A 19965-nucleotide genomic window follows, 5' to 3' on the forward strand; every position below is an offset into this window, starting at 1 on the left:
GAATGAACTCAAGGCATCTGCCTTATAAACAATTCAAAGCCTGTCAACAAAGTAAAAAGCCTTGTACAGTATTATTAATATTACTAATACGTTAGCCAATACCTTGAGGCCACTATCACTTTGCAGTGGAACAAGATCATACTTAAGTGCCAGTTCTTTGCACATTCAAATTAAATTCCGATCTTTAGCAACAGGATAAATCTGCTGATATAATTACATATCAATTACTGCACAGAAATGTTTTCACAAACTGGTCTGCACTAGTGGTTAGGCTCCAGACAAGCCACCTTTAACCCTATCACTATATTCTTCCAATTCTTTATGAACTCTAGTACTGACTAAATGCAATCCAGAAACATTCTTAAGGTTGAAACCAACAAACCCATCTACAAATTTTAAGTTTCCATGAGGTGACCTCTCAATGTTTTTTTTCAGACAAAAGAACCCCAAGCCAATCTATTCAGGCTTTCCTGATAGTTATGATCTTTTATTCCTGGTAACAGCCGAAATAAACATCGCTCAAAATAATTGTAAAAACAATGTCACAAGAATAAACAAGATTGCAAATTGTAATCCAAATTTGAGCAACCTTTACACATGGCACGGTGGTTCAGTGGTTAGCACTGCTGCCTCATAGCGACAGGGACCCAGGTTTGATTCCAGCCTCGGATGACTGTGTGGAGTTTGCACATTCTCCCTGTGTCTGTGTGGGTTTTCTCCAGGTGTTCCGGTTTCCTCCCACAGTCCAGGTGAATTGGCCATCCTAAATTGCCCATAGTGCTAGGTGCATTAAGTCAGGGGTAAATACAAGGCAGGGGAATGGGTCTGGGTGGATTGTTCTTCAAAGGGTTGGTGTGATCTTGTTGGGCTGAAGGGCCCGTTTCCATACTATAGGAAATCTAATCTAATCTTACACAGTGTCAGATTTCTATTAGCAGATCACACAACTACAATAGCCAATGTTGTCCCAATGTTTAAGGGTAGCATGGATAATAAATTACAGGAAAAAAATTCTCAGCAACAATATTTATACGCCTTCAGAAGCTAATGGACATATTACCGATGGACAGCATGGTTTTATGTGGGGAGATCGTGCGTCATTAACTTGATCAAGTTTTTTTGAGAGAATGTGACAACGATGATTGATATTGTCTAGATGGAGTTCAGTAAAGGCTTTGACAAGGTCCCTTATGGTAGATTGGTACAAAAGGTGTAGCTCACGTGGTATCGGGGTGAGCTGGCAAGATGGATAAAGAAGTCATAGGAGGCAGAGGCTTGTGGTGGAAGGATGCATTTTGGAATGAAGGGCTGTGACTAGTGATGTTCCATAGGGATCAGTCTGATTCATGATCTACATAAATAATTTGGAGGGAAACGTGGATGGTCCAATTAGTTAATTTGCAGATGATACAAGAATCAATGGAGTTGCGGATAAGTGAGGAGGATTGGCATACAAGAAAGCAGGATACAGATCAGTTGGAGGCATGGGCAGAAAAATGGCAGATGGAGTTTAATCCAGTCAAATATGAGGTGATGCATGTTAGAAGGTCAAGTACAGATGGAAATCATACAGTGAATAGCAGAACCCTTAGGAGTACTGATATGCAGAAAGCTCTGGGTGGCTTGGAGGGCCAAAAGGCTGTTCCTGTATTGTTTTTTCAGATTAGATTCTCAACAGTGTGGAAACAGGCCCTTCAGCCCAACATGCCCATACCGACCCTCCGAAGAGTAACCCACCCTGACCCATTTCCCTCTGACTAACGCACCTAACACTACAGGCAATTTAGAATGGCCAATTCACCTGACCTGCACATCTTTGGACTGTGGGAGGAAACCGGAGCACCTGGAGGAAACCCGTGCAGACACAGGGAGAATGTGCAAACTCCACACAGTCGCCCGAGGCTGGAATCAAACCTGGGAGCCTGGTGCTGCATTCAACTTGAGAGTGACTCTGCAATTTTTAATCACATATTTAAACCACTTAAGATACAATTCTACTAAAAATAATACAACTGCATTTATAGACCAATTTGCACTTTGTTCTGAAGCAGAAATAAACCATTAGGCAGCAACACGACCAATAAACTCTTATTGCTGGTCAAAGGAGACAGAAGCTGCCTTAGTTCACTCTTATGGATTTAGTGAATGGAAAACACTTGGTTGCAGCTAGATAATTACCACTAGACATCTGCTATTGCACTGATCTTGGGCATGCAAGTGATGAGAAGAAATCTTAGGAACCCTACAGCGTGGAAACAAGCCATTTAGCCTCTCAAATCCACACCAATCCTCTGATGAGTATCCCTCACCTAGACCCACCTCCCTACCCTATTCTTGTAACCCTGCATTTCCGATGGGTAACCTACCTAGCTGCACATCCCTGAATACCATACGCAATTTAGCACGGTCAACTCACCTTCTGCACATCTTTGAACTGCAGGAGGAAACCAGAACAAATGGAGGAAAGCCACACAAACACAGGGGGAACATACAAACTCCACACTGACACTTGCCCACGGCTGAATCAAACCTTGGTCCCTGGTTCTGTGACGCAGTAGTGCTAACCACTGAGCCACCATGCTGCCTGTAACATGCAGTAAGTTTCAGGTATTTGTTTAATAGCCACAAGGACACAGTTACAATTCAGATTTATCGTCTTTGAACTTTAGATTTAAAGTTAGGGTAAATAAATGAGGTCATGTGCCCAGTCACACAGTTTGCCTCACAGTCACTGGGAGCGATTGGATTGTTTGCAGTCAAAGGAAGGCTTAGATTCTTTTATTGAGGTGGTGGTGCAAGATATTTATGCCCTGAGTCAATGACAGCAAGGCGCTGAGTCTCTCAAAGTCCCAAAAAAGTGCTGAAAGTACCGGATTACAAACAGTTTTTCTGAAGGGTCACCAGACTTCCACGTTAATTTTGATTTCTCCCCATACATGCTGCCAGACTTGTTAAGTTTCTCGAACAATTTCTGTTTTTGCTTCAGATTTTCATCTTCTGCTATTCTTTGTTTTAATTTAGATTACAAACAAATAGTCAGGTTGTAAGTGTGCTTGCTGAGATGGTAGTGGGCGGCACGGTGGCACAGTGGTTAGCACTGCTGCCTCACAGCGCCAGAGACCCGGGTTCAATTCCCGACTCAGGCGACTGACTGTGTGGAGTTTGCACGTTCTCCCTGTGTCTGCGTGGGTTTCCTCCGGGTGCTCTGGTTTCCTCCCACAGTCGAAAGATGTGCGGGTCAGGTGAATTGGCCATGCTAAATTGCCCGTAGTGTTAGGTAAGGGGTAAATGTAGGGGTATGGGTGGGTTGCGCTTCGGCGGGTCGGTGTGGACTTGTTGGGCTGAAGGGCCTGTTTCCACACTAAGTAATCTAATCTAAAAAAAAATTTGTTCTCATGCTAAGTAACATCAGTGAGCCTCCAACGAAGCGCTGGTGTTATGTCCCACAAGCAATTTATGTGTTTGTTGTGGCGAGTGATATCACTTTCAATTATTTTTCTGAGGGGTTGGTAAATGTCGTCCAAATAGATATGTTTGTTGATGGAATTCCGGTTTGAACGCCAGGCCTCTAGGAATTCCTGTGCCTGTCTTTGTTTAGCCTGTCCCAGGATGGATGTATTGTCCCAGTCCCTCTTCGTTTGTGTGTATGGATACCAGAGACAGTTGATCAAGTCTTTTGGTTGCCAGTTGGTGTTCATGTGTCCTGGTGGCTAGTCTCCTGCCCGTTTGTCCAATGCAATGTTTGTTACAGTCCTTGCAGGGTATTTTGTATTCATTCTGTTGGTTGCTGTTATGGGGTCCTTAAAATTCATTAGGAGCTGTTTCAGTGTGTATGCAGGTTTGTGGGTTACCATGATGACTTGGGGACAGAGTAGTCTGGTTGTCATTTCCAAGATGCCTTTGATGTATGGCAGGATGGCTAGAGTCCCTAGTCGTGTTGTATTTTCTTGTTTAGGTCTGTGGTCCAGGAATCAGCAGGCTGTGCTCATCAGGTACTCGTTGTCCCTGAATTTGTTGTATAAGTATTGGTCTTCCTGCTGCTGTTTCACTGCCCTCTGCCCCCTACCCCAACCCCTCTCATGTCTGCGAGTATCAGGTTTAACCTCATGCAAGATCTTCTCCCCATCAACAACTCTGCTGGAGCTATCCCTGTTGTTGCGTGGGGTGGTCCTATAACCAAACAGGAACTGGGACAGTGTGGTAGTCATTTGACGCTGCAGGCTGCTTCTTTAAGCCTGCCTTCAAATGTTTGGACCACTCTTTCCACTAGATGACAGATGATATAGAGCTGTCCTTATGAACTGAATGCCATCTGATTTTAGGAAATATTGTAATTCCTTGCTGGTAAATTACTTCTCATTGTCCGTGACCAATACTTCTGGGAATCCATGTATTGGGAATGATGCTCATAGCTTCTGAGTTGTCATTCCAGAGTTTGCCAAATCAACTTTATGTATGACCAACCACTTTGAATGGCCATCCACAATGACCAAGCACATTGAGCCCATGAAAGAACTGATACAGTTAACATGCAACCCAGACCAGTATTCTCCCGATCATTCCCATGAATGTGGGGGGCTTCTGGTGGCAATTTTTGTTCTTCTTGGGGCTCTGGGCACTGCTTCATCCACACAGCTAGGTTAGCATCCAACCCCCACCATCAGATACAGCTTCTTGCTAGCATCTTCATCTTGGAAACCCCTGGATGACGCTGGTGGAGCTCAGCTATTATCTGGAGGCGATCTTTACTGGGACAATCACCCTTGCTCCCATAGTAATATACCTTCTTCTCACAGAGTCCAGAAAGATTTCAATCAGGGTTGTGATGACCCTTCGGTTTCCCCCATTACCACCAACTGTTTTAGTTTTGCTAGGACAGGATCTTTTTGTGTCCACAGTCGAATATTGTCAGTGGTGACTGGAAGAATATTCAGGAAGTTCAAAACAAAATGGACTCTTCCAAGGGAGGCACTAACACTGGAGTATCTGCCACTGACAGACAGCTCAAGACATCCTCCTTAGCTAGTTGGCTTCCTGGATGGTGTTCTAACTGGTACTTGTACCCGCTGAAAATAAGGGTCCAATGCTTAATTCTGCAAAAACTGCAAATGGCACTGCATTGTCTTCCTGCAGAAGTCCTAGCAGGGGTTTGTAATCAGTTGCTATGACAATTTCCTGTCCGTAAAAGATACCGGTTAGACTTCCTCACACTAAAGATGACCGTGAAACCTTCCTTCTTTATCTGGGCATGTTTGCATTTCGCATCAATGTCCAAGAAACTTATGCTATTGGGCATTCCTCTCCATTGGGCCACCAGTGAGCCAATACTACCCAAAACCTTACAGGGAGGCTTCACAAGTCACCACTATCTCTTGCTTCAGATACTAGTGGGCCAACACCCTAGATGATAGCAGCTTTTCTCACTTTCCTATAGGCTACCGTTTTTGGATATGCTACCATTTCCAAGGCTGACCCTTTTTCAATAGCATATAAAGATGCCAAGATGGAGATCAGGTTATGTATAAATTGTCCATAATAATTCACTAACCGAAGGAAAGACCAAAGCTCTGGTACAGATGTGGGAGCCAGGGCTCCTTTGATCACCCTCATTTTCTCTTCGAACAGGTGTAACCCAGTTTTTTTTCAACTCTGTAACCCAAGTACGTCACTTGGGGTGCCTGGAACACATTTTTCCTTTCAGGTATACGGTTGCCTGGGAGAAACATTTAAGTATTATGTCTAAGTTCTCCAAGTGCTTTTTATTGGTCTTCCCTGTTATTAGTACATCACTCAGATAAATAGCAATGTTCTCCATTTTCCGCTGAAAAAGGGTGGAGGCTGAAGATAGCCCAAATGGCAATCTTGTATATTGCTGAAAAGCCTTATGGGTGTTAATCACAGCATACATCTGGGACTCCTCATCTAGTCACAATTGCAGGTAGACATGGTTCATGTCCAGATTTGTAAAGGAGGCCAACCACCTCCCCCACTCCAAAACTACAGATATAGTTGCACTGGTATTGACCTCCACAGAATCTAAGCGACCATTTAACCAAACGTTTAATTTTAATTGGTTCCGATTCGGATGTCAGTAAGCAATTTACTTGTTCCAACCTACACACCAGGGTACTTTCCCGGTATGCACCCTTCCTGGTACCGGCCTACGAGTTTTCATATTCAAGTGAGGCATTGTAGGACTCCTTTGCTGTCACAAGTAAGCACACAGGCAGCAACTACAATAGCTTGCTGGTTCAGATCCTAAAGAACATTTTAGCCACTTGGCCAAGGCACAGCTTTGTTGTGGGATTTGGCTATGGGCTGGCCTAGGGTCCCTTTGCTCAGGATACACCCTGTGCGAGGCTCTGCAATTGCCTGTGCTCAAGTGCTGTTCCCACAGCTCAGTTGGAGAGGTGAGACAGTCCACTTCCTTTGGGATGCCCTGAAGCTCCTATGATCCAGTTACTGCATTTTCGAATAACAACGCCAGTTGTGTTGCCGGCTTGAAGGTCAGCTGGACATCAGCTAGCAGACACTTGTGCATGGTTATGTCATTAATCCCACATACCAAATGGTCTCTGAGCATCTGATTATTCCAAAATCAGATGCCTCTGCTAGTCATCTCAACTTCATCAAATATCCCAGTACAGATTCCCCTGTTCTCACCCTTCAAACAGCCAAATAAAACAGACAGCATCTCAGAATTAGGGGGAGTTTGGTGTCATAATATTCCTTCACCAACTCCATCAACTTTTGAAAGATTTAGTGTCTGGTGTATCTGGGAAAGTTGAGCACCTAATAACCAAGAATGCTGCAGGTCTGCAAAGAGTCAGAAAGATTACTTGTTGCTTATCATCTGCCTCAATGTCATTTGCCTGGAAAAAATATCACATTCTTTCCACACGCCAGGCTCAGTCTTGGACAACAGGATCAAATGAGTCAAGCTTCCCAAATAAAGGCATGATGCCAGACATGCTTACCCCAATTCCAAGATGACTGTAGCAAGCGAATGTTCTTTAGGCACATCCTGTCTTCTCCCATCACCACTGAAATAATTGCACAGAGACCAGTATCCTATCACCAGTCAACCTCGAGTTGCTTATGGACAGTATGCTGGCTGTAGTCAGCCAGTTTGGAGTCAGTTGCCTGAGCTGAGGAGATTCAGATCTCCTGGTTATCTTGGTCAGCCAGAGCTTTCCTGATTGGGGTTGTTAACCCTGGGCCAATCAACAGCCTCGTAATCAACGAGACCAAGTTGGTTCCAATGACTACAACATCTTTGTCATGACTAAGAAATGATTGCTAGAATGGAGCTTTCATCCGGACTTGACTATCAATTTGAATGAAAATTTGACAAAAATGCACTGGCACAATTAGTTCAATTTATTTTTTCAAATGAAATAAGTTCTTTTACATCTAAAGCTTCATCTGTATACCTCCAAAAGAATACCTAGAAATGAAGGCACTTTCATTCTAAAATCTTCTAACTCATAAATGAACACAATGGACATCAACAGGAACAATTGGCACCAAGAAGAATTTTGTGCTCCTGGGAAATGTGACAATACCAGAATAAAAATGCTCAAAACTAAAACTGACAAAAGGTGACAATGAACGTGTAAAACTCAAAATCAAAACTCTTCCAATCACTATCTCCCCATGTAGTGTGTCCTGTGGAGATCAGCAGGCAATGAAACAACAAATAAAATGTCAAATCCTTGGCTTCGAGGCAAAAGATCCCAGCAAAGTCTTCAAGAGGAAATCTCGGCTTGAAACAAAGTTTACTTAGGTTTGGCCAGAACTTTTGAAGAAAATGAATCCAAAACCAACAAACATTGGTGAATTGTTCTTTTTTAATCAGAGACTATTAATATTAGATTGCTGTAAATCTTGAAACTGTTGAATACAATAAATATTTTTTGTAACTGATGAAAATGCTACAGTCAAGTGTTGTAAGTCATGGATAGGACATAACTGTAATGAGTCATTTTGCCCTCCAGTATTTTTTCTGGGAAATTGTTTTGCCTAGCCTACGTTCTACAGCACAGAGGATCATAATAAAATGCTAGTTCTCCTATGCTGCATGAACCTTTCCACCTTGTGCCAGAAACAATGGCCCCCAGCATGGCTTCAGGGCAGGGGAAGGGGAATTATCCAGTAAAACATTCTCCATTTCAGAGAAGGTGTTGTAATTGCAAAAAGAAAAGTTGAGCACTGAAATCCGACTGGTCTAAGTTTGTAATGTGTGCATCTTTATGGTTGACACTTTGATAAAATGCAGCATTAAAGAAGCAGAATGAAAAAGATATGTGACAGATCCATCTAATTTATTTATGAGACATCATAATGCATTCCAGAACCCATTACTTCAAAGTAATCCTGCAATGTACATGGCTACAGACTACACTGCACGATTCCTTCAAAAGCTGCTATAAACCATCAGGTCTGGGAAAGCATTGATAGATGAATGCAACAGTGGAGAGAAGGCAAATCTCTTTCATCTGAGGTTAACACAAGTAAGGAAGACTTTGTAGTTGAAAACCAGAAGTTGTCTTAAGTAATAAGGAGCTGAAAATGTGTTGCTGGGAAAGCGCAGCAGGTCAGGCAGCATCCAAGGAGCAGGAGAATTGACGTTTCGGGCATGAGCCCTTCTTCAGGAATTAAGTAATAAGGAACTGCTTTTCGGCAGGAGGTTGAAACACGAGTATGAAAATTAATGAAATTAGTTGGATAAAGTGTTCTTGTGATACTGAAAAAAATGTAATGCCACTATCCATAATTTAACTGACAGACTTTCTCATACCTACTTTTTACAAAAGGATAAAATATGTGATAAATCATATCAATTATACAAAGAATACATTAGTAATTTTTCAGTAATTACTGGGTTAGGAAAATTATGACTGGATTCATATTTTTGTTTTCCTGGATTCTGAAGTTCACTTTGGTCTTAGTATACAAATACTGCTATTCCGATTGAATACTGCAAAAACTTGAGTGTTAATTTCTAATTGTTTTACTATGTTCAACATGGTTTTATTGCTTTGGAATATGAGCCACAGGAAACCAGTGTGTCAATAACCAAACAAAAAGCTAATTTAATGTAGACATAAACTTAGTATAACTACAACCTAAAATCTTGCATTATTTTCTGTCAGAAATGTTTCTTTGCCATCACCTCAACTTATGATATCGGATGGACTTTCTTGGGGATGAGGACCATAGACTATTAAGTATGGGTTTTCATTCCATACTTCTTAATGAATCCTTTCCAAGAAAAGCCCTGATCACTTATAATAAAAGCAAGTGTTATTTGTCAGAGAGCATGTTTTTTAAATCTTACTGGACTAAATTTGCAATGTGTGCATTTTTGTGATTGACAATTTGTATGCATAATTCAGCATTAGAGAAGCAGAATGAAAAAGCTATGCGACAGATCTGTCTAATTTATTTAAACTTGCATTTCTCCTTGAAGTAATGGTTGAAAGTTCTACATCATGCCTATTTTAAATTACATGTGAAAGTGGATGCAGTAAGTAAATTGTGTTGTCCATGATCATTTGCCCTCACTGCCTTAACACTCACTTGACCAGAGGTTAAAAACCTTTCTTATTCAACATTGTTTTGGAATTGTTCTCATGTCTGCGTATCCCTTTCATAATAATTCAACACATTTTTGGATAAATGAATCTCGTAACAATACAGAAAACATCAGCTGGCTGGCAACATCTATGGACAGAAATAAGAGCTAAGGTTTCAGGTCCAGTGACCCTTCTTCAGAACTGATGGTAGCTAGGAAAGGTTAGTTTTTATTCAGAAGATAGGGTGAGGGTAAGGAGTAAATGATAGGTGGAGGTAGAGCCCAAAGAGAGAGAAAACAGTTGGACAGAAAGAATTGGATAACAATCAGCCTCAGAGAATGAACAGCTGCTAATGGGGACTATTCATGACTAACAATGGCTTTGTGTGTAACAGCAGACCATTTGATAACAAGGCCGAGTGTTTGGGGTTTGGGGTAAGGACATGGGAGAAGGTGCCTCAAGCTGTAAAACTGTTGAACTCAATATGGAGTCCAGAAGGCTGCAGAGTTCCCAAGTGGAAAATGATGTGCTATTCTTCCAGCTTGCACTGAGCTTCACCGGAGCACTGCACCAAGCCTGAGACTGAGATATTGGCCCAGGAACATGGTGGTGTGTTGAAGTGACAGACAACTGGAAGCTCAAGGTCTTTTTTGTGGATAGGTCATAGATATTCTGCAAAGCGGTCACCCAGTCTTTGCTTCATTTCCCCAATGTAAAGGAGACCACATTGTGAGCAGCAAATGCAGTAGACTAAATTGAGTGAAATGCAGGTAAAGCTCTGCTTGACTTGGAAGGTGTTTGGGCCCTTGAATACTGAGGAGGGAGGAAGTAAATGGGCAGGCCTTACCTCTGCTGTGGGGAAGTGAAGGAGTTGTGGACCAGCGTGTCCTGTAGCAAATGGTCTTGCGGAAGATTGACAAGGGAGGGAATGGGAATGCGTGTCTGATGGTGGCATCCTACAAGAGATGGCAGAAATGTTGATTAATGATCCTCTGGATGTGCATGCTGGTGGGATGGTAGGTGAGAATTAGGAGTACCCTATCCTGTTGTAGGAGGAAAAAGAGGGGGTGAGGGCTCAAGTGCAGGAAATGAGTTGGACCTCCTGAGGGCCCTGACAACCATGGTGTTCAGGAATCCTTGCTTGAGGAAGAAGGTGGACATTTCAGAGGCCCCTTGTCAAAGTTGGCATTAACAGAGACAGAGAAACTGAGAGAATGGAGTATAGTCTTTACAGGAAGTTTTTTTTAAAATCTAAAGTACTGGCTGAGAATTTATTCCATACGTTTAAAATTCTGTGTGGTGGTTTATTTTAGTCTGATTTCTTGTTTAAGTTTTATTTATTTGTTGTTTACAATTTTGAGTTCTCCACTCAAAATATACAGTACCTGCAGTTACATCAAGAATTTGCCTCAGCAAATCAAAATTTGGATCTTATTACCTCATAAGAATCTCCGAGTTGCAGAATTATTCATTACCTCTGCTCTCCAAATTCTCCCTCACTCAAATCCTTCACAAGGTCAAACATCCAAAACTACCACAAACAAGTTTTTATTTTACAAATTATCACTCCTAAAGCATGGTTTTGGACAGCAGGATTGGACACTGAGAATTCAAGTATAGCCATTGGTGTGAGAGACAGTACATCATAAAATCCGAAAACTTTTAAATATGATCCTTAAAATTAACTAGGTTCATGTGACTAATTTAGTTTAGGCAATATAGGCAAAAGCCTAAGGAAATGTTTTGGCAAGCATCTGAGCTAGGCCTGGAAGTGCCAGCCTGACGTCCCAGTCACCACCCATTTCAATTCCCCTTCCTTCTCCCTCTCTGACATGTTCATCCTCAGCCTCTTCCATTGCCATAGTGAATCAGATCGCAAATGGAGGAACACCTCAACTTTCACCTGGGCAACCTATAGCATGGAGGACACAACACTGAATTCTGCAATTTCCAATAACCTTCCCACCCATCCCCCGACTAGATCTCTAGCCCGGCCTCCTCCCTTCCATTCCACTTAGTGACCCTTCCTTCCAGCTATCAACCAGATTCATTCCTCCCAACTAGGTCTTACCCACCACCTGTGTTTATCTATCACTACTTCACCATTGCATCCCTCTCTCCAACTAACCCCTCTCCCTGACTGTGGATCCGCCTGCCCCACCTCCATTCCTGTTATACCCAAAACATTGGCTTCTCCATCTCCTGATGCTGCCTAGCTTGCTGTGTTCTTCCAGCCTTCACCTTGTCTACTTTGGATTCCAGCGTCTGCAGTTTTTTTTGTCTCTAATTAAGGCTCACCCCAGCACTTATCCAGCTTTGATATTAACAGTTTCATACTCATGAGATTCTTTCAGCGATTTTCTACGTGACAAGTAGATCTTAAATTAATTTTATTCATCAAATCAGAACTCAACTCCTCTCCACTTTGTAGTTAAAGCCTTCTCCGTTGATCATGTTCAGCCTTTTATGTTTAAAATTGTTAATTTAATATTCATTCATTAGGTTAAACTCTCAGCACATTACTTTGTCAGTTCAATTATTGTACATTCTCTGAACTTCTCTCAGTTATCAAATTATGAACTTCAAAATAACTGAAACAACCTCAATAAAGGCATATTGCTCAAGGTCATTGCTCTTTCAATAAAGATTGTCACCAGTAAATATATGTAACATTCTCTTTTCCGTGTTTCATGAACAACAGCAATATTGCCTCTGTAGTGCTGTTCTTGGAAAATCAGAACAAAGATGGCTTTTTTCTCACATACATCAGAGGAGATTTACAAACTACTTGAAGGTGTAAACAATCTGGTACCTTTCCTATCATTCATGTCTTTGCAAATTTTCATCTCTGTATATCTTGTCCAAGTCACCTAGAAAATGTACTTCTTTCAGGTTTTCCTTACAACATGAATTATTGATCAAATTAAGTCATCACCTAATGAATAATAACTAAGTACATTTGCCACATCCGTTTTGCAGTCAAGATGTTCACCTCCACGAAAAAAAGAAAGAGTACCTACCACCCACTTTCATTGCTGGTAGTACAAGAGACATTTTCGGTCTGGTTGTCTTATTATGGCTAATAGCTGGGAGCAAAAGGTGATCCTGAAATACAAAGAGACATATGCTGTTACAACACATTCTGAAACAAATTGAAACTCATGCTCAACCCTGCAAGTTTTAAAACCTTGTCTTCTTTCAAACTAATTTTAACTGCAAATTAGTTTCTAAAACCAAATAAACTTTAAAAAATGTTTGACAAACAAAAACAAGTTCATTCTTCCAACCATCCATCCATCCAACCATCCAATTAAACTTGGAAGACTGAAAGATGTGAGCTTTTGTCTTTTTCCCTCAAACGCTATTAATTTAGTGGTTCAGAATCCTTATTGGGCTGTTCATAAGTTTTAAAAGAATAAAATTGCAAAATTGAAAAAATTTATCCCTTCTGTTTCCTTTTTCCTGAGAGTCCAATCTTGCTTTCCCACTTCTTAATCCTCTTTCTGTAACTTTAATATATTTTTTCTTGATTCTTGTTTAGATTGAATCATCAAAACATTAAAAAATGGATTGTGCGAAACAAAGGACAAGGCAATAAGTACAACATGGCTGTTCTACAATTTAGAATAAGACTAGATTACTTAAAACATGATGTAAATGCGCGTTTTCTCTTTTTGGGTTATATTATCCTACACCAGTGTCTTCAACGGTTTCTTGTGTTATGGACCAGACCAAACCCCCTCAAAATATATTAAGAAATAGTCTAGACCATAACATTTTTTTATTTTAAAGGTAAATGTAAGGTGCTATGTTCCAGATGCAGTTCAACTGGTCAAACTACTCAACACTAAGTGAAACACACTTAATTTTTACTCTACAGTTAAAATACAGACAAAGTAAAAATAAAATGTCTTAACTGTAACTCAAGTGAAATGCTTAATGAAATAACAGATATATTAACTGTGATTAATGAACTGTTTCAATTCATTAACATCCCATAAGCATACCCTTGGCAAGGGCAAATTCAGTTAAACAGATGTTTGCATGCAATTCTAGCAGGAGGAAGAGAACCCCAGCTTTTATATATAACAGAGAGAGGGGAATAAGAGCTTCCACATCCAGCTTCAAGATGCTAACAACTGCTTAAGTTAAAAATCCTGTTACTGTGGGAGCGCTTGATCCCACCCATTCAGGATGCTTCTAATGTTCCAACTTTAGAAAAGACTAAGGCGTCACAAGCTGTTTACTTTAATGGCTTTGGGCAGACTATGCACACCTCTATTTTAACCTTTCTTGACAACAAATACCAGGACCATACACCTCTTAAAGCCATAGTATTGTCTCACCTATAACCAAGGTCTAAGAGCACACAGACACATTTCCACTATCTTAGTGATTCTCAAGTTCATCAGATGTTGACCTGTTAAGTGAGTCCTAGACATTATCAGAAATGATGCAGCTGAATAGAAACACATGAGAAAAATAAATGATAGCAGGATAACCTTCAAGTGTTCAATAAAAGTAGTCAGCTATTTCCTCACCTGTGACAAGAGGGAAAGCTGACCCAAATTAACAAGTACTTCTGATATCTCTCTCCAAACATCATTGAACTAGTTTTTTTTGAGTGGACTAAAATTCACTTAGAAACCAAAAAACTCAGTCCAAGGTGCACTGGATAATGTGATATCTGTTATGACTTATCAGCTTTATTTTATAATGACTGATATATAAATGATAAAAGCTAAAATGATGTATCTAGTTACTTACATTATCAGATACCTGCAAACATTTTGAGTTAGAATCTGCTCTACAAGAACAGCTACACAATACATTTGAAGTAAAGAAAATTCAGAGAAAGCCAAATTACTTTACTGGGAGGACACTACTGGGAGGCTAAAGAAGTTGGAAAAGGTGTTGAATTGTTGATTTGAAGTAGTATTTTATTACTTAAATGTTTAGTTAAGACATCCTCTTTTACACCTAGCATCACCTTGCACATAATTGAAGCCAGTGACTGTATACATGTACATCATAATTATTGAAGGCTCTGAGATGGCAGAAAAAGGAAGAGGAATTATTAGAACCATGCAAGCTAATAAAGTGCTGAAATTAAGATTGCACAAGGCAGCCCATTTCCTAACATGAATGCATTATACAACAGAATCAAACGCCATGAATTATTTTTTGGGGGGGGGGGGGGGGCGCGCTATATGTGACAAAAATAAATTTTTAAAAAATCAAAGATTTAAGAAAAACTGATTCAAAAGCAAAAAAAGTCTAATCTTTCTTACATCAGGATAACTTCAACATTACTGCATGTTTCCCTTATGAAACATAGCACAGTAAATAAATTGTTTCAAATGTCAGTCATTCTCTCCTTTCACTCCAAAAGGAATGAAAAATATTATTTGTTACTAAGCAACGTAATAGTGGATTTCCACGCAACAATTTTTTAAAAACTTCTCATATTTTAACTATTGTTTGCCTTGCTGTTCCAGACTGTCTACATTCTTACAATACCCCTTGGAGTTATTTAACAAAGGTTGCCATAATGAAATGTCAATAATTTGGCTATACAGATCCTGATTGTGTGATTTAAAGCAGTTGTGTTGATCTCAGTAGAATTTTAGCATAATACAAGGATCTCACTGCCAGCTTTTCTTGAATTGGCTGAGAATTCCTTCAACACGTAACACTTCACATTTTTCACTCTTTTTGGGGTAGTTGAAGATCTAAGCATCATGCCTAAGTATATCAAATACACAAAGCACACAATGGGTGAGCAAGTAATCTCATGCAATATGCAATACCAATACATAGATTATAGCTCTTTCTAAAGAATGATAGATTGCCTGAACCAGTGTAGCCCTGTGACTTTTAATAGCTTTAACTGACAGAGCACGAAGAAGTGGCTCATATGCCAAATCAAAGTCTAATTGTTGCTCATTGCTGGACATAAATCAGTCTGTCAGTGAAGGTATGCGAATACATCAATGTTGGCCATTGCTTAATATATAAGGTAACCCTCTGTATGAGCAGAAAATGTGTTGCTGGTTAAAGCACAGCAGGTTAGGCAGCATCCAAGGAACAGGAAATTCGACGTTTCGGGCCAGAGCCCTTCATCAGGAATGAGGAGAGGGTGCCAGGCAGGCTAAGATAAAAGGTAGGGAGGAGGGACTTGGGGGAGGGGCAATGGAGATGTGATAGGTGGAAGGAGGTCAAGGTGAGGGTGATAGGTCGGAGTGGGGTGGGGGCGGAGAGGTCAGGAAGAGGATTGCAGGTTAGGAGGGCGGTGCTGAGTTCAAGGGAATCGACTGAGACAAGGTGGAGGGAGGGGAAATGAGGAAACTGGAGAAATCCGGGTTCATCCCTTGTGGCTGGAGGGTTCCCAGGCGGAAGATGAGGCGCTCTTCCTCCAACCGTCGTGTTGTTATGTTCTGGCGATGGAGGAGTCCATGGACCTGCATGTCTTCGGTGGAGTGGGAGGGAGAGTTAAAGTGTTGAGCCACGGGGCGGTTGGGTTGGTTGGTTCGGGCGTCCCAGAGGTGTTCCCTGAAGCGTTCTGCAAGTAGGTGGCCCGTCTCCCCAATATAGAGGAGGCCACATCGGGTGCATCGGATGCAATAGATGATGTGTGTGGAGGTGCAGGTGAACTTGTGGCGGATATGGAAGGATCCCTTGGGGCCTTGGAGTGAAGTAAAGGAGGAGGTGTGGGCGCAAGTTTTGCATTTCCTGCGGTTGCAGGGGAAGGTGCCGGGAGTGGAGGTTGGGTTGGTGGGGGGTGTGGACCTGACGAGGGAGTCACGAAGGGAGTGGTCTTTGCGGAACGCTGATTGGAGAGGGGAGGGAAATATATCCCTGGTGGTGGGGTCGTTTGGAGTTGGCGGAAATGACGGCGGATGATAAGCTGTATACGGAGGTTGGTGGGATGGTAGGTGAGAACCAGTGGGGTGTTGTCTTGGTGGCGGTTGGAGGGGCGGGGCTCAAGGGCGGAGGAGCAGGAAGTCGAGGAGATGCGGTGGAGGGCATCGTCGATCACGTCTGGGGGGAATCTGCGGTCCTTGAAGAAGGAGATCATCTGGGCTGTACGGTATTGGAACTGGTCCTCCTGGGAGCAGATGCGACGGAGACGAAGGAATTGGGAATATGGGATGGAGTTTTTACAGGGGGCAGGGTGGGAGGAGGTGTAGTCCAGGTAGCTGTGGGAGTCAGTCGGTTTATAGTAGATGTCTGTGTTGAGTCTGTCGCCCGAGATAGAAATGGAAAGGTCTAGGAAGGGAGGGAGGAGTCTGAGACAGTCCAGGTGAATTTGAGGTCGGGATGGAAGGTGTTGGTAAAGTTGATGAACTGTTCAACCTCCTCTTGGGAGCATGAGGCAGCGCCGATACAGTCATCGATGTAGCGGAGGAAAAGGTGGGGGGTGGTGCTAGTGTAGTTGCGGAAGATGGACTGTTCTACATATCCTACAAAGAGACAGGCATAGCTGGGGCCCATGCGGGTGCCCATGGCAACTCCTTTAGTTTGGAGGAAGTGGGAGAATTGGAAAGAGAAGTTATTCAGGGTGAGGACCAGTTCAGTCAGTCGAAGGAGGGTGTCAGTGGAAGGGTACTGGTTGGTGCGGCGGGAAAGGAAGAAGCGGAGGACTTTGAATTCTTCGTGATGGGGGATGGAGGTGTACAGGGACTGGATGTCCATCGTGAAGATAAGGCGTTGGGGACCGGGAAGCGAAAATCATGGAGGAGATGGAGGGCGTGGATGGTGTCCCGAACGTAGGTGGGGAGTTCTTGGACTAAAGGGGACAGAACCGTGTCGAGGTACGCGGAGATGAGTTCGGTGGGGCAGGAGCAGGCTGAGACAATGGGTTGGCCGGGGCAGTCAGGTTTGTGGAGTTTGGGCAGGAGGTCCTATTGCCTCCTCCTATTGCCACCTTGACCATGACCCCACCTCCCACCACCAAACCATCATCTCCCAGACCATCCATAACCTCATCACCGCCTCCTCCTATTGCCCCCTTGACCATGACCCCACCTCCCACCACCAAACCATCATCTCCCAGACCATCCATAACCTCAGGGGATCTCCCATCCAACCTCATAGTCCTCCTTCCTCTGTATGAGCATCCCTGGGCACTGTTATGGGGAAATAACAATGCCTGCAAGCTCTTCCAAAAAGAGCAAATGGTTATTGGCAATTTTGCACACCAGCTGGAAAAGGATGAAAATTGCCAAGTACTTAGCATATTTGGGGTTTCCTTCTGACGTGGCCAGAACGAAGAGTTAATCTTGCAAAGGGGTATTAGAAATGTGAAATTCACATCAACTTTCAGTTTTGAATGAATGAATGAATGTTTATCATGCTATAATTCACTTTTATCCAGTGAACCTATGTCATTCTAAAATTTATTGCGTACTTTGTCAAGTCTCACTTTGATCACCTGACCTTGGATACCACCAATTAACTTCCCACTCAATTACTCTCAGAATCAGGCTTCTGTTTTTCAGTCACGTGTCAACCTTTGGCCAACATATAACATGCAGCTTAGCGTCATGTTATCACTTCAGGTTTCACACGAACATAACATGAATCAGAATCCATCTGTGACACAACTGGTGAGCTGATCTCACTACCCTTGACAAAACGACAATAGTATTTGGGATTAAAGGGGGAGGGAAACATGGAAGTAAATCTCATGTACCCATTTCCTGTGCACAGGGCAAAATATATAAGCTTTATCAATGGCTCCTCTTGAGAGTTACTTTCTGTTTCTCAAAGGATATTTTTCATTCTCGTTAACCTTCCATATGAGTGTTGATGGACAAAATATTTGGACTCACACATAAGCAGAGCAAGAAAAGAATTATTGATACTCTCAATAGTTACCTTCAATATTTCTCCAAATATTCCTCAACAAACCCATTAAATTTAGTCACAATATACTTGGGAATGCACTAATTTTTTATATATCCCTATTAATAAATTAGCACAAGACAACAAGCATAAATTAGAATTTTCTTTTTCCCTAAAACAATGAACACATGCATCTTCACACCAAGCCATTGTCTGAATCACATCTCTATAGATTGATGAGGTCATGACCGAAGTGTTTCCAGTATGTATATTCTTGAAGGAGGATATTTTAATCAGCAAGTTCCTCCCACTTTTACGACGTCCCAGATGTCAATCTCAGATTTAAATCAATCAATTGATACAATGTTCAATACAACACCATTCAACAGAATTTTCCCTGCAGTAGTTCCTGAATAAATGCAGTCTTAATGTGGAGATACCATATCTATTTATTAATAATTGAGTAATAATGAATACTATCAATAAATTAATCATTTAAGTGTTTCCTATTTCTCCTGCTATGCACTACTTCCAGGAGTGAAGGTAAGGATTCAACTTGAGGTAAGTAAGAAACGTGTCTCAGCCACTCTCCTCCATGGTTCACAGCTCCTGCTCATGGGTCCTTTCTAAGATGGCAGTGGTGGAATAGGTAGTTTCTGGGCTGTGCCCAGAATTCATCCACTTTGGTTGCTTTTCTTTTACTGTACTTTTTATTTTCCCTCTTGATTTCATTTTTTTCTGTTTTTATTGGCAGAAGATGGAATAAAGGCATTTTGTCAGGGTCCATTTCATGATAGTTTTGGCCCTGCATCTGCCGCCCAGGAATCGTTTGGGCAGCTTTTACAACATCTTCTTTCCTGGGATTGGCAATGAAATTGGTTCTTGGGGTAGTTTCTGCAGAGCCTTGTGACATGGGATTCAAGCAGCCCGCTTGGACAGTGGGAGGAAATCGGAGCACCCGGAGGAAACCCATGCAGACACGGGGAGAATGTGCAAACTCCACACAGACAGTTGCCTGAGGCGGGAGTTGAACCCGGTCTCTGGTGCTGTGAGGCAGCAGTGCTTACCATTGTGCCACTGTGCCGCCCTTTTCAGATTTTTCTGCTTTCTTTTATTAATATACATGCTAAAATATTGCAACTTAAATACTTTTCATTTTTTTTTGTAAAATAAAAACAAATTACTATTTTATTCTAGTAATTCATTATATCAGAGGCTGAGAGATTTTTTTAAAAAACTACTAATAACCTTAATGTTCCTTTGTTCACAGGATTGGAAGTGTTTTCACTTAATTACAACCTCTCTCCTTCCCCCTCCTCCCCTTGCAGTTTTTCTCTTTCCCTCTACCCTTGCTCCTTCCCATTCTCCCCTTGCCCCAACACACTCAACTATCGCACTCCATCTTCCCCAAGGCCAATTGTGGTCCCCTCAGTTTCCTGAATGGAGTGGAATTTTGTTGAAAGGAGGGAAGAGAGATGGAGGAGGGAAAAGGACAAGACTACTCATAAGACAATTAGGGTTTCTAATTCTTGACTTTTTT

General features: G+C 41.9%; 1 protein-coding gene across 2 annotated transcripts in view; it reads right to left on the reverse strand.

The window, feature by feature from the left end:
• atf6 (activating transcription factor 6) overlaps nt 1-19965 on the reverse strand; it is a 327368-nt gene that overhangs the window by 103130 nt on the left and 204273 nt on the right. For both annotated transcript variants that reach the window (XM_060830102.1, XM_060830103.1), the window contains one exon: nt 12599-12683. In XM_060830102.1, the coding sequence (XP_060686085.1) occupies nt 12599-12683 (85 nt within the window). The remainder of the gene's footprint in view (nt 1-12598; nt 12684-19965) is intronic.

The sequence above is a fragment of the Hemiscyllium ocellatum genome, chromosome 9 (genome assembly GCF_020745735.1).
Source record: "Hemiscyllium ocellatum isolate sHemOce1 chromosome 9, sHemOce1.pat.X.cur, whole genome shotgun sequence".
In the NCBI taxonomy this organism is placed as follows: domain Eukaryota; kingdom Metazoa; phylum Chordata; class Chondrichthyes; order Orectolobiformes; family Hemiscylliidae; genus Hemiscyllium; species Hemiscyllium ocellatum.